Source organism: Candoia aspera, chromosome 14 (assembly GCF_035149785.1).
Source record: "Candoia aspera isolate rCanAsp1 chromosome 14, rCanAsp1.hap2, whole genome shotgun sequence".
Classification (NCBI taxonomy): domain Eukaryota; kingdom Metazoa; phylum Chordata; class Lepidosauria; order Squamata; family Boidae; genus Candoia; species Candoia aspera.
In genome coordinates, this window is record NC_086166.1 from 17,882,598 (window position 1) to 17,897,434 (window position 14,837).

A 14,837-nucleotide genomic window follows, 5' to 3' on the forward strand; every position below is an offset into this window, starting at 1 on the left:
AACAATCCGAAAAGAACAGAAAGTAAGATAGAAAAAAGAATAATAGATAATAGATAATAGATAATAAACCCGTCATAGAATCATAGATTTACATAGTTGGAAGGTACCTCAGAGGTCACCTAGGCCAACCTCCTGCTCAGCACAGAATTCCTGCCAGATGACCATCCAGCCTCTGAAGTCCTCCTGCAAAGGAGAACTCACTACTTCATGTGGCTACTTGCTCCACCGGCTGACAGGTCATACATCATATATTCTACCTTGTAGCTTTAGCCCTCTGGAGCAATAGAAAATAAGTACACTCCCACTTCTACTTGATACTCTTCAGGTATCTGAAACTGCCATCATACTACTACCAGTTGTCTTTTCTGTAGGCTAAATATACCCATATTCTCTGGCCCTTCTACACAGGGCTTGGTTTCCAGGTCTTTTACTGTCTTCACTCTCCTCTGAACCTGCTCCAATTTGTCACTGTTCTTTCTGAACTGTGGTGCCCAAAACTGAACACAGTGTTCCAAAGGATGGAACTATGACTTCCCATGAGTTGGACTCTCTGCTCCTATTAATACACCCCAAGAAAGCATTTGCCACTGTTGGAAGGCTTATGTAAAGAGTCCATCGTCCAGTGTGATACCAGAAGAGCACCTGTATCAGTATTTAATACCATTGGAGGGGGATGCTCAAGCTAGAGTGTCCTGGCACCAGGAACATTCACAATGGGTGCACCTAAAGGGTTCCTGGACTGGACCTAGAGAGGGAGAGGACCCTTCAAATACCTGGAGGAGGGTCACATACAGGATAAAATGATATTTTCCATTGTCCCAGGGGGCACAGCAAGATCTCATAGGCTTAAGTTGAAGGACAACCCATGTTAGTTGAGGGTAAGAGCAGTTGGATAATGACATCAGAGGCACTTAGATCCCCATCAGCTAGAATGCCTGGTCAGCCAACCTAATGTTCTCTCACCTTTTGGGTGAGTTGGACGGCATACTCGAAACCGCACATGAGCCGGCTGTTGCAGTTTCTGCGTCACCAGCTCCAATGCTATTAAAAAGCCCTCCTGCTGAAATGCCAAGCTGGGAAACACCATTGTCTGGAAAACAGAAGGAAGGGCCAAGATTTCACAAAGGCCTCTCAAGAGAGATTTCCCTCCAAGGGGGGTTGCGAGCACTCCTCACCTCTACAGGCCCTGATGGGACAGAGAGTTCTTCTCTTTCGGTAAGGCTTCTGGTGGCCATGTAGGTGTCAAACACAACATCTCCCAGTTGAAAGTGGTCAGCATTAAGAAGAATCTCTGTTTGAAGGAGCAAAGGGGATGCCAGGGAGGGAAGAGAGGAACATGAGTCTCTTTTCCTTATTGGAAGGGTAAGTTCTAAGTAGAGGTCTTCCAAATCTCCACATCTGACAAATTTCCACAGAATTTTGTTTTGGATTTTTTTTCTCCTCCAAATACTTTCACACAGGCTCTCTGGGGAAGCAGCAGCATAAAACAAACACATGCTTTCATGAGAAAGCACATCTTGCTTTAGATAATTTGCTCATTTGTCCCCTCTCTATTTTCTACAGTTCCATTTTCTTCCTTTTCTGTTCATTTCGTTAAATAATACCACCCCCAGCCCCAGCCCTCCAAGAAAGAAATCAAATCTGCTCACTTTCCTTCTATGTCAGGGACAGCCAATCTGCAGACTTTACAAGACACCCTGCATCCTTTTTATAACCTGGGCAAGAACAATGTCACTCAGGGATCTTTGTCTAACTGATGGGGTTGGAGTAAAGGAATGATTAATCAGAGCAGGGGCTTTCAGCACCTATTTCATCTCTTTAAAGCCTCCCAGAAATAGGGCCAATTTTCCATTTGGGGGAAAGGAAACATGCACGCATCCTTTAAAACCCCTTAACCTCCCCACGGTCCAAGAGCTTGCTCCAACCCACTCCAGAGATCTCAGGGTGTCACTGGCCAGGTCTCCCGAGGCCACTAAAAGCAGACCAGAGGGTGAGATCAGCCCCAGCCACAAGAAACTCGCTCATCTAAATGCAAGGGAATTTCCTCTAGGAAAGTCTGCAGAGTCAAAGTGCCTGAAAGGACACCATGAGCCAATGTCCCGGAATACCAGGAATTCTGTTCTGATCACATTGAGCCAGAAAGGGTGCATCGCTCCTGGCTCCTGAACAGCCAAGTGCCCCAGGACAAAACCCACCTTGTGGCTTGTGCTCGCACACGTAGCTGTGCTTGGCCGTACACAGATCCGTGTTGCACTGCCCGGCAGGACCCATCCGGACACAGTGGTCGGCATTGGAAGGATGGGGCTCCCCCGGAAGCCAGTTCTGACAGCTCTGCAGATCGAACCCTTCCTTGCCTTGCGGCAAAGGGCTGGGGCTTGCCACATCGTTGAACCCGATCCAGACATCCAGGCTCCTTTGGGTAGAGAAAGCCCAGGCGGCGTCAGGAAGTCATCAGTACAACACGCACCACCCGGGAGACCTCAGCTTACCGTTTGTTCGGGAGGACCACTCAGGGACATGTGCATGGAGGTGGAGGAAGTTCGGCTGGCCCCAGAAGGAACTCACCTTCCTATTTTTACAGTGAAACATGCAACCAACTATTGAAAGTAGGCAGGTTAAGGCTATGCAGCACAAAGGGAAGCAAATGCTCGGTTTCTTAGGCAGATGGTTCAGGAGCGCCCAAAGGGAGGAGGCCGGGTCAAAAAAGTCAGGGTGGCAGCTATGGCTACATGATCGAAGCCCCGTGTGGGAAAAAAAGGGGCTATAAGAAATGCCTCGAGTCAGTTAGTTAAGAGTAGGATTAAGTCAGGGATGTGCAGGCCTCTGAGGGGGTGAGGCCAAGACAAATGCTTTAATTAAAGCAGATCATTTTTATTCATTCATTTATTCAATTTATATCTGCCCTTTTTGTACAGGAGTTCAAGGTGGCACGCACAGAAGCTCCCTCCTATTCACCTCCACAACAATGACCTGGCGAGGTAGGTTGGGTTGAGGAGGGACCAGCACCCGGGTCTCCTAGCAACATGTCCAGCACTTTCCCCACTACCCCACCCTGGTTCTCAGCAACGGCTGGGTTCACACACAGCACTAACCACTTCCCAGCCAGTACATTTAAAATTACAACTGCAGCAGCTTCTAGAAGGCTCCGAGGGGCCACACAAGGGTTTGGGGACCCTGCGATTCTGCAGCCTTGGGCTGTCTGTCCCTCCTGGCTTAAATGGCCCAGCTCCAGCCTTTGGGGAAACTCCTGACAAATATACTGACCAAGCACTACTTTCTGGCAAGGAAGCCTTTGTTCGCTGCAGCGTGCCTGAGCTGCTGGTCCTCTGTGTCCTGGCAACACCCAAATGAGGCTGTATGAACAGGGGGCTGCCTTCCAAGGAACCTCAATTAGTTCCCAACTGAGCTGCAGCTCATGACAGGCACTGGATGCCTGCACTGGATCCCTCCAGGACCAACCTTGCCAGTTCTCCAAGAACCACACCAGCATTCAAAGACCAGGTATTTGCCTTTCTGTCCCTCTGTGGTTGGCGGGGAGGGGCACGCCTTCCCTCCCTCTGAGCCTGCTTGGGCTTTGCAAGCATCACCAGGCACCCTCTTCCACATCCCCCGCCCTCTGTGCTGGTCAAAGATCATTTCTCTTTGGCATGGCACCCCATGCCTGGAATTTCTTTCCCAGGGAAACCACCATGGCATCTGGCCGCACGCCCTTTCAGGGCTATGCAGATATTCTTTCCTTTGACAAGGTCTCTTGCAAACTATCAAGCGGGGCTTTAAATCAGGACCAAGCCCCCCCAAGCCCCCCCTCACCAGGATGGCGGAACAGAGACAGCAGTCAATTCTCGGCCACTTTGAGGTGGGAAATGCATGGAAACCCCAAAACTCGCCCTGCCCATAGGCACGAAGAGGTCAACACACTCTGCAGTGCATACCTCCTCCCCGGCCTACAGACACAGGAACTCGTTGCTTGGGGGGGGGACAGTCTGTCCCAGGGAAACCAGACTTCAAAGCCCAACGTTTTCTCAAGTACTCTGGGCACATCTGGTTGGAATAATCTTCCTCCTCATCTGAAGACATTTATCCCTGCCTGGAATCCATTAAGAACTACAGTCAGGCCCTCTGCTAAGCAACTTAAAAGGTCTGCTGTGCAATGTCCCCAAAGCAGCCTCTGAAAACTCCAGGGGAGCCCACCTTTTCAGGCTGCTGGGTACCAGGGCACCATGTTGTGGACCAGGAGCGAGACTTCCCGTTCAAACCCAGTCACAATGCACCCATCAGTAGAGTGGGCTTCATTCTGCCTTCCTTTCCCCTGCAACCAGCATCCCCCCCCCCCCATGAAAACATACAAAAAATACTCAAAACTATCCCCCTCCCTTAACAAAAGTGGACATTTCCTGCCCAATTCAGACACACGTGCACACTTTGCATCATCATCCCTTCTGCTCTGGCTCTTGCGCCTTCCCCGCCAGCATTAGGCACATCCTCAGCCCCCGAGCGTTTCCCCATCTTGGGAATACAGGTTGCAGCCCTGTGTCTTTAGGGCAGTAGGATCGAGGTGGAACATGGGATGAAGCTCAGAAACAAAACTCCCTGCCAGAGGGAGAATCACCCACCTGGAGCTGTTTTTGGTAACCAACTGAATAGACACACTTGGGGTCAAAATGCTGATCGGTTGGCTTAAGAGGAGGCTGGGTGAGTGTGCTGCTTGACAGGTAAGCTGACCCCATGAACAGATCCCCAAAGGATGGGATTTAACCCAGTGCCATGCACCAGGTTGGACTAACTCTGCTCCATCTGCCATGTTATGGGAACTTCCAACTGAGCCAGTGGATGCATTGTGCCCCCTTTCTACACATGGATTGGCTGCTGTGGCCAAGCCATACCCACTGCTGCCTGGAACAGGGGCTGGCACAGACATGGAAAGTGGCTGGCACAGGCATGTAGCCCTGCCATACATGGCACTTTGGGGAGAAAACAGCAGGCTCTTTGCTGGCAAAACCACCAGGAGGGGGATCTGACAGGGTTCGTAACTGACCAAATTAAGTGTGCTGGGGAGCGGGGCCCTGCAGCCAAACTGGCTGAAAAGCTTTATTTCTCTCTCTCTCTCTCTCTTTTTAAATAAAAAAGAAGTTCTGCATTCATACCTTGCCAAATTCCCACCCCTGCTCACCCTGTTCAAGTCATGCACAAACAAGATGGTGGGCCTTGATTTCCAGAGATAATCAATGGTTCTCCACCATGGAGATGCTTTGCCAGCCACAGTAATGAAGTCATCTCAAAAAGAGCTTTCACAGCAAGAAAGCGAAGACAAAAATAGCTTGCTCGTGCAATCCAGTAGGGTTCCCCCCCACTCCTCCTCCTCCTTCCTAAAGGCATAAGAATATGCCGAAAGGATAAGCAGCTGTGGTATTTTGCTCCTTCGCTACTGGCATTGCTCACCGAAAAATTGGTCTCAGAAACAGCCAACTCACTTGTTGCCATCCCCAAAGAGCCATTGAGATTTTCCTGTTCTCATTCCAGCCATGATCTCACTCTGAGAGTCACTGCAGAAAAGGACAGCACTGCCATGCCCACCACCCCTGCACCCTGGCACCAAACCCCCAAAGGGAGGAAGACTCTGCATGTGAATGATCCACCTCACTTCTTCCAGCAATCTCAACGTCCTCAGCAGCACCTGACCCTTCGCTCCCCCCACAACAGTGGCTTCAAGGAAAGAAAATTTAGGTAGAGGAGGGAGCCATCAAGCAACCACGGTGGGGGGGGGAGCCTTGGCTGTCACACAGGCTAATGGGAAACAGATTTCCTCTGCTGTTGCTTTCCCACACCTCCCTCATTCATCTTCTCCCACTAAACTGAACTGAGAGGAACGCTACACCCTGGATCCTTTGCCATGTTTATCCACAGGGCAAACCCAAAAAAGAGATGGATACAGAGAAGAGTGGAGCAGCCACATCCCTCTGAGGTGATGGTCCTACAGCCCGTTGGGTAAAGAGAAAAACGGCTAACAGAAAGTCAGAGGAGTGACTGCGACCTCCTGACAGCCCAGCGGTCTGGACACCAAGTCCCTACGGCCACCCGCACCACAAAAGTTTTGTTCTGGCCCACAGGAACCTCTGAAAGCTGATGCATTTAATAATCTAATAGTTTCATTCTTCATTATAAATTTTAACATGTCAGAAGCAGAAATAATTATATACACAACCGGAGAGTAATTGCTGTATTCACATGACCTAAATAGAAATGGCACGGAGTAAACTCTATTTTCTCTCTTGCCTCCTCCGCCTATTTCGGGAAAGCGGCTCCTGGCACGCCACTCAGAGTGAAGTCTGGCCCTCGGCCCAGAGAACCCGGCCCACACCCCGAATCGTATTCAGGAAGGGAGAGACCCTCAGAGGGCCCTTTCCCGCTGCCCATCCTCGGGCTGCCATGACATTTGCTGCTGACCTCTCTTCGTTGCCTCTGTCCCAGCCACTTCTGGCCCCTTGACTTCCCTGCATGGAAATGGGTGGCCAGCCACAATGGGTTTTGGGTACCTTGACGCTTTCCCTGGAAGGGGCTGGCAAAAGGCTACTTTGGGCCTTTCTGCAGGGCTCTCCACGCACTCTTGAACTGGCAGACAAGTCTACCAGCATGGAGGTGGAGGTCCCCTTGCCAGCCCTCTCCTGCTTCTCTTCCCTGTCACTTCCGGCCCCCTGACTTCACTCCAAGGAAACGGGTGGCAAAACCTAACAGATCTGGATGGTGTTCGAATACAGGTGTAGATCAGGATGACTTAAGGCTGTTTCCTTCCAGGACCAGTGACAAGATGAAGGCCACCTCACAGGCACCTGGTTGCCAGAGCGTGTTTATGCCAAGGTTTGGTATAAATAGGGAAAAGTCCTAAACCAAGGGAAGGGATACAGTAACCTCAGGACCATTTATTTGATCTATAAATAATATTAATAATTCTTAGAAAAAGGAGCAGAGCCAAGGAGATATAACTGATAATCACAAAGTCATTCAGGATTTAATCTACTTGATTGATTAAAAGATTACTAGCTCTTAGAAAAGGAAAGAGTCTCTAAACCAAGGATTAACATGTTGGTAATCGTAGAATGATTCCCAACCAATGAAAAAGAAACCTACATGAATTCAGAAATATATCTCCTTGGGGAAAAGGCCACAGGACCAAAATATGCTCAAAGTCAATATCCAAATCCTGAAACTGAGGTTAGAGGATGCTCACTTTTAAAAATTCCTCTGTATCGCTGCAGGCCCAAAGAAGGAAGATGCCAGATCCTGTCCATGCCCAACTGCCCATCCCACTGTCCCTGGGCTGAAAAAATGGCCAAGTGGAATTGCAGGGAGTCAAGCGCAGATGGCCCCAGTGGCATTTCTGGGTGGTCCTGGAGGAAATGGGCGGTTTTTTTCTAATGAAGAATAAAAGCGGAGGCATGCAGTGAGAAGCAGAGAAAATGAGCAAGAACTAAGGAAAGATGGATGGTGGATAAGCAGAGCATCCCACATCTTGGTAATTTCCAGAAAAGCGAAACAGGAGCTAGCAATTCCATCCTCTGTATTTATGTATGTATGGAGGAGCTGCCAAACACACAAAGGAAATGGCACAAAGATTCAGGAGGTTATGGAATAGCGACTCCACCTTTAAAGCTGCGAGAGAGAAGGTTTTCAGAATGACAGAAATACAACCACACAGATGTAACATTTCTGGTCTCCTAATCAGGATTATTCCATGGACTTCTGTTCTCTCCTGTCATTCCTCCCACGGTCTGCTTTAATCTTGGTATTTTATATATTTATATTGACTCTGACTTTGATTAATGCAAACCCAGGCTGCTGAAGTTACAACGATTGGTATGCAGGGTTCAAAGTAGACTGATTGATTGATTAATTATTCAAATTTCTATTACTGCCCATCTCCCCCCAAAGAGGGGGACTCTGGGTGGTTTACAATAAAATACTCTGTTAAAACCTCAACACCTAAAATTACCAAATCAGCATCTACCAGACTAAAATAATAAATAGAAATATAAAATCCAAGTGGGAAAATTTCCATTCGGTAGGGAGAACGCTACATCACCAGCCACCCCCAGGAAGAGCTATTGCTCTTCCCATCCCAGGCGAGGCAGCAGGACCAGGTCTCAAACCCTTACGGAGGGTCGGGAGCGAAGGGGCCTGCCTCACTTCGGGGGGCAGAACGTTCCAAAAGGCGGGTGCCACTGCAGAGAAGGCCCGCCTCCTGGACCCCGCCAGGTGAAACTCCCTTGCTGACGGGATCCGCAGCATGCCCCCCCTGCATGACCGGGTGGGGCAGGTCGATGTGATTGGGATGAGATTTGCTAACAGTTTGGAGTAACTATGTGGATCACCTCTCAAAGCAAGACACAACTCCAGGATAGGGCAAACCATGAAGGGTCTTCTTGTGGAAGAGGCAGAGCAAAGCACACACTTCTCCATCTTCTTAGTAAAAAAGAGCAAAGAGAAGGAAACCCTCCTTGTCTCACTCAATTGCTTACGGATCCTTCACCTTTTTGCTGTTGATTTGTATATTTAAATTGGCCAGATAGAATTGCTGGTGCCGGGATTCAAGCCTGAGGGAAGTCTAGAAGTTGGAGGGATTCTGACAACCATAGAATCATAGGGTCGGAAGGGACCTTGGAGGTCTTCCAGTCCAAACCCCTGCCCAAGGCAGGAATCCTCATACCATCTCAGATAAACGGTTGTCTAATCTTTTCTTGAAAAACTCCAGTGACTACCAATTATTTATTGAAGTAATGCAATAAATTCATCCCATTCAGGGCTGCAAGCAAAGGGGAAAACGCCCTCCTCAATGGTGAAATAAAGGATTTCTTCTATGAAATAAAGGCTTCTGAGGGGGTGGTCAAAAAAGTCAAGATGGCACCTGCAGCTGTGTAACTGAAGTCCTGACCTTTTTGACGTGTGTCGTGTACATGATGCAGGTAAAAAGGGGATGGGGCAGTCATAGCTGCCAAAGCATCTTAACTTTCTTAAAACATCTCCTGCAGATACCCCTAAGTTGTGGGGAGTGTGATTCGGACCACCATTAATGACAGAGCTCCATTGGCCAACCCCACATTCTTTCACAACACGAACGTTGGCTTAGAAGAAACATCTGTGCATTCATAGGAAAAGAGGGATAGCTTCATCCATCCTCACCAATTCTTGATGCAAATCTCCCCCAGGCTGTTTTGTCTCTAACCTGCTCTGTCCCAGCCAGAGTGAGGAGGCAATTAGACCCGTTTTTACTAACTTACCTGGTGACACTAGACACTAAGAAGTTCTGGATTTCAGGGCTGCTGACGAAGGCCAGATCTCCACTGCCGTGCTCTTGGCAAAGCCTCTGGGCCTCCAGCCATTCCGCTTTTTCTGCTCCAAGCCAATAGCAATGGTTGTTCCCAGGGAAGACCACGCTGTCCAAGGGGCAACCTGGAAGGATCGCTGCACAACGGAGAAGGGACTGTTGAGATTTTGGACTGTGCACAGAAAGCTCAAGGGACAGGCTCTGGCCCTTTGACCAAACCACCAAGTCCATCGATGATATGGGAGAAACACCGATCTGACCCCAAGCCCAAAGATTCCTCTATAAAGCAATGTCTCCTCTTCCATTCTCCTTTGACCCGCAGGAGGATCAAAATCCTCCCAAGAAAGATAAAGAGTTTCAAAGGCTGAGCAGCAGATGTGCCAACCTCTTTTTTTCATAAGCCCAGTTTCTAAACTGTACAAAAGATACGACAGGCCCCTCGCCATCACTGTCCCAGAACACTTAGCATCGGTAGAGTAAAATGTAGAAATCCTGAGCCTACAAACCTGAAAGGGCTATGCGCCATAACTCTGACTATGCTCCTGCTACCTGGTCTTGGGCTCATTCACACACCCTCTCTGCCCCAGCTCTGAGATGGCTTGCTTACTGTTGTGGGTGTCAAGTCCTCACAACAGAGCGTCCATCTCAGGGCCAGCCTGCTGCTGCTGCTGAAGGCAAAAATCAGATTGACGCAATCCAGCAAAATGCTGTTAAGACTTTTCAGGGCTTGGTAGCTTTAAATAAAAGTTTTCTCTTGTAGCCTAAGGTACGCTTTCTGCTTTCTATTAATTGCGGAAGGGGAATTAGAGATTAGAAACGAGTCACTTCCTATCTTTCAGGCTCATTTCTGTTCCTGAAGGTCATCCTTCTCTAGCCACGAGAAGAATTCCAAGAAGAATTCTCCAAGAATCATGGTGGGTGGGTGGTGATGAGTCTGCCCTTCTGGAGGCTCCAGGTTGGGGAAGGCCGGCTTACAGCAATGCCTTCCACCTACTGGTATTTATGGGAAGCTGCCCCAAGGGGGAGATTCAGAAGGAAGAGTCACATTGCCCATAAACCCAAGTGGTAGAATTCTCCATCCAGATTAGCTCAAAATGAAGATGTTTAGTGCCCATTCTCAGCTTCATCACGGCTCACTCACTGCTCACCTTTTCCAGGCTCTTGGTTCTGGGCAGTGATGCTATAGGCCACCGAGAGGCGAGTTCCCCCGCGATTCCTGATGTATAACTGTAAACGTTCATTGGTCTTCACCAAAAGGGGACACTGAAGCTCTATCTCCTCTGGGGAGGCCAGCACCTCAACTTCGGTCTGCGCTGAGATAAACCGGTTGCCCACAAAAATGGTGGCTGTGACGCTGAAGAGTCCTGGCAATGTGTACACCTGAAGGATGGCGGTCTTGGTGGTATTGAAAAGCCCTGTCTCATCCCCAAAGTCCCACTGAATTGTGCCCACAGTAACCGGAAGGTGGAGAACAAAAGCCACCTCTTGGTAAACACTGCAAGGTGTCCCGGGGCCCACCAAGGACACGGGCAGCATGGCCGAAAAAACCCTGGAAACCAGCATTGGGCCTCCACAGAGGGGTCCAGCCAGGGGCTTGGCACAGAAGGGTAAACAGCCAGAGGAAGCATTTGGCTCCAGAGCAAAGCCACAAAGGCAGTCAGCTAGCTCACTAAAGCCCCCGTAGTCTTGCCCATCGGCGTAGCAAAGCGCGCTGCACATCTCCTCCGTCAGGTTCTGTGGCAAACGGGATGTGAATCGTACGACAGAATCAGCTCCGCCTGTGCTGTTGACCGGCAGGCAGGCAACGTAATCGGCTCCTGGAAGGAGAAGCCACAGAAGCACAGCCGGTTTAGCCACCAGACTTCCATATCCCATCTCACCCCATGGGGATGGTCTCTATGGAGCCAGGCCACAACCCCGTTACTCTGGGCCACACATCCTGAGAGAGGATCCTGCCTGGGTGAGGTGAAGGAGGGTTCCCTAGGCTAAGCCCTTTGATGAGGAACTGTCAGCCCTACCAGGCTCACCAGACCAGGAAACCAACTCTGTCATGAGTGAGGATGGCGAGCAGGGGGCTCCCATCCAGACTGTTAAGCGCATGCGTAGCACTGAGGAATTGGGCAGCCATTCAAAGAGACACAGATCGGGCCCGCCTTAGCCTTTGGGGTTTATATGTCTGGGTTTTTCCCACGCTTCTTCAGTTTGTTAGGATTTTCTGTTATGTAGCAGTAATAAACACTAGAGACCTATTCCTTGTCTCAGCGTGGTTCCTGGCTGTTAGAACAAACTCCACAGGAAGGCTAAAACTACTTTTATTGAGATGGGCTATAATTACAGAATCTTGCAAGTCTGATTGTGTTATTGTGATTCAGGTCTGCACCTCCTCCCCATTCTCATACTCCTGTGAATCAGGGAGGTATCTGCCTGAACTGCTTCCAAATGTTATCTCGTTGTTCTGGACTTAAAAACTGTCTCAGCCTCCTCTGCCTAGGCCAGTGTTTCTCAACCTTGGCAGCTTTAAGATGGGTGGACTTCAACTCCCAGAATTTCAACTCCCTCCCTTCAACTCAAAAGGCTGGCTGGGGAATTCTGGGAGTTGAAGTCCACCCATCTCAAAGCTGCCAAGGCTGAGAAACACTGAGCTAGGTAATGGTTCTTCTACATTTCTGTCGAGGTCGTCTTCCATACTCCCTACAAGAACCTGCTGCTTTCTGTGGCATGTAGTTGGGCCAAGCCAGACACAGCAAACTCTAAGCAGCAGACCAGACCAGGATCCGGGGAGGGAGGTGGTCAGTTTGGACAACCCAATGAGACCAACTAGGAAGGTACTGAATGCCCACTAATGTGAGACAGACAGACAGAGCCCACACGGTACATGAAATTGGTGAATGAAACCATGTGATGTGGAAAACAGCCTAACTATTTACTAACCTCTCCCATTTGCGTAACACTAGATTCAGTTAGATTTGTTTTTCCTTCTCTTTCTCCTACCTCCTCTTTTAATATCCTTGCCTTACTGCTTCTTTTTCTTCAGGCTTTGCACAACATTATCCCAAAAAGCAGCAGAATATTGGATATAGCTGTAAATTTATAAAAAATGTTGGCTTGTACAAAACCGGGATCCCGTTTTATTATCTATCGATCAACGATTGTTGCTGGATGACCTCTGTGCTTGGAGGTTCTAGCAGGGGAGCGCAGCTATCGTGTACCTTTGACCGAAGATCGGTACACTGCTATCTGGGATGGTCGTCCTCCTCCACCGAGCACGCAGCCTCAGGAGGGACACACATGGAGCGGTGAGGGAGGAAGGGGACACCCCATGATACATTAATGCCTTTTGTATTTTATTGCTTTTATAATGCCGATAAAGGTTTGACTGACTGACTTGTGTGCTTTTGCTCTCCAATGTCTCACTCCCCATAGCTGACCCGGATGCACACGTCCTCCTCTGCCTTACCACAAGTGGCGTCACCGAAGGAGACATTGAAAAGTGGAAGGTCGGCCAATTCCGGAGGCTGAGCGCACCGCGTCTCGGACGGACGAGACACTTTCACATTTCTCTCTTCGACCCAACGAGGGAGCCAGGCAAGGTTGCAATCACAAAAAAATGGATTCCCACTTAAGTCTCTGAAAGACACAGGGGAGAAACAGGGTGATCACGCAAACCAGCCTCTTCTCATTCTACAGTAACAACTGAAACAGTGAGTGGAAGGATGGTGGGGAAAAGCAGAGGAGCTCTTCTGTACTGGCTTGCATTTCATATTCAAGGCCTGCTGTAGTACAGCCCTAGCCAAGAAAAAAAACTGACATCTTGGCCTTAGCACAACTGAATTTAGACAATTGTGGCTTATTCAACAAAGCATGGTTAAAAAACCAATGTGTGGCTCCAGCCAGTGCATGAAATTACTTAAATGCCCAGAGTTCATGAGGAGTGAGACAGGAGATAAATTGCTTAAATAAATGTTACCTAAAATAGGCTGATGGCTGTCAATTTAGATGGCTTAAAAGGGGGTAAAACCAATTTTCAGACGTTATGATATTTCCTCAAGAACGTGATCCAATCCTGTAAAGAGTAGCTGCCAAGGAAGAATGGCAGACAATGGCCATGGTCTTCAGCTTTGGCTTGTGGGTTTCTCAAAGGCATCTTCTTGGCCATTGTATGTAACAGGAGGCCTTACTTTGGCCTGATGCTGCCGGTTGCTTATTTAGGTCCATACTTTTTAGTTCGTCTTAATTTAAATCAGTACTTGATAGGTGTTTGGCTAGATCAGAAATTAAATCTTGGAAGGCAATGGCAGACCACTTCCACGCTATGGCCAAGAAAGCAATATGGATGTGTTCATGTTGACACCAGGAGACAAGCTGGACTGAAAGGAGACTTTAACTTTACTTGATATTTTGAAAGGGATAGAGGCTATCCTCAGATTAATCCCCTTTAGAATAAGTGGAGGATCAAACACAGACATGACGAAAAATATATTAACAGAAATGTTATCCATATGATACTTTTATTTAATGGCAAGCATGAATTAAGCCTTTCAGATCAAGCCATGATCCTGATGAAATTCATCCCCTAGAAGGAAGGCTTACACTGTTGTGGTCCTGATGAAAACCCATCCCCCAAAACACACAATTTTTAACAAGGTATTAAAAATAATGTTGGCCTAAATAAGCTGCATATATCTAATTCAGTCCTTCCCCCAAAGCAGGTAAAAATGGCTATAGCAAAAAACTAATTACGCAGCTTCGAATTTTAGAATCCTAAAAACATATCCCAGGGGAGCAAAAACATTCTTGAAAAGACAAGATAGTTCAACATGTTGACTTACATTTCAGTTAAATTAAATAAATTATCAAATATTCCATCTTCTATCAGAGAAATCCTGTTGTTACTTAAATCCCTGCAATCAGAAAGGGAGGGAAAAAAGCATGAGAACAAATGAACACACTCTTGCCTCTCTCCCTCCACCATCTACATGTCAGGTACAGACAACGTGTTGCTGGAAAAGGGCTGGAATAGCAGCTAGAGATCACCAGGCAGAGGACGTTGGTGCTGTCAAAAGAGGAGGATGAGCGTATGTGACAACTGTGCAAGGCCCTAAGCTGAACCGGCACGACAGCAGTGCGCGGGGGGTCTCTTCCTCCTCACACCATTCACTGGCCACCCCCCACCAGCACCCAGCCCTGCTTCTCACTTCAGCTTAGCATGTCCCTACTGTCCCCTCAACAACCTTTCTAAAGGAAGCTTTATCGTTTGACGTCTCGTAGTTTACTCACTAGACCAAGATGAACATAAGCAAAGCCCGAGCATGAAGTCTGAACCCACTCTGCTTCTTTCGAGGAGCGGGTGTGCGCTACAAGGAGCACCTTTAAGCACAAAGAGCAGGTGGGGAGAATTTTTCAGCAGGAAACAGTCCAAACCAGGGCTGATTTAGCCCAAGTCCCTGCTCAGCTGCCTCGTGGGAAAATGAAGCACAACCATGGTCTGCTTTTCAAAAAGCAAGTTTAACATGAAGGG

At 48.4% G+C, this 14,837-nt stretch overlaps 1 protein-coding gene across 1 annotated transcript in view; it reads right to left on the reverse strand.

Moving 5' to 3' along the window:
* Positions 1-14,837, reverse strand: part of PKD1 (polycystin 1, transient receptor potential channel interacting) — a 148,976-nt gene that overhangs the window by 91,744 nt on the left and 42,395 nt on the right. Inside the window, exons 3-9 of the mRNA XM_063314827.1 lie at positions 14,149-14,220; positions 12,777-12,946; positions 10,468-11,136; positions 9,273-9,456; positions 2,196-2,413; positions 1,176-1,291; positions 964-1,090 (exon numbers count right to left, since the gene is read on the reverse strand). Coding sequence (XP_063170897.1) covers positions 964-1,090; positions 1,176-1,291; positions 2,196-2,413; positions 9,273-9,456; positions 10,468-11,136; positions 12,777-12,946; positions 14,149-14,220 — 1,556 coding nt within the window. The remainder of the gene's footprint in view (positions 1-963; positions 1,091-1,175; positions 1,292-2,195; positions 2,414-9,272; positions 9,457-10,467; positions 11,137-12,776; positions 12,947-14,148; positions 14,221-14,837) is intronic.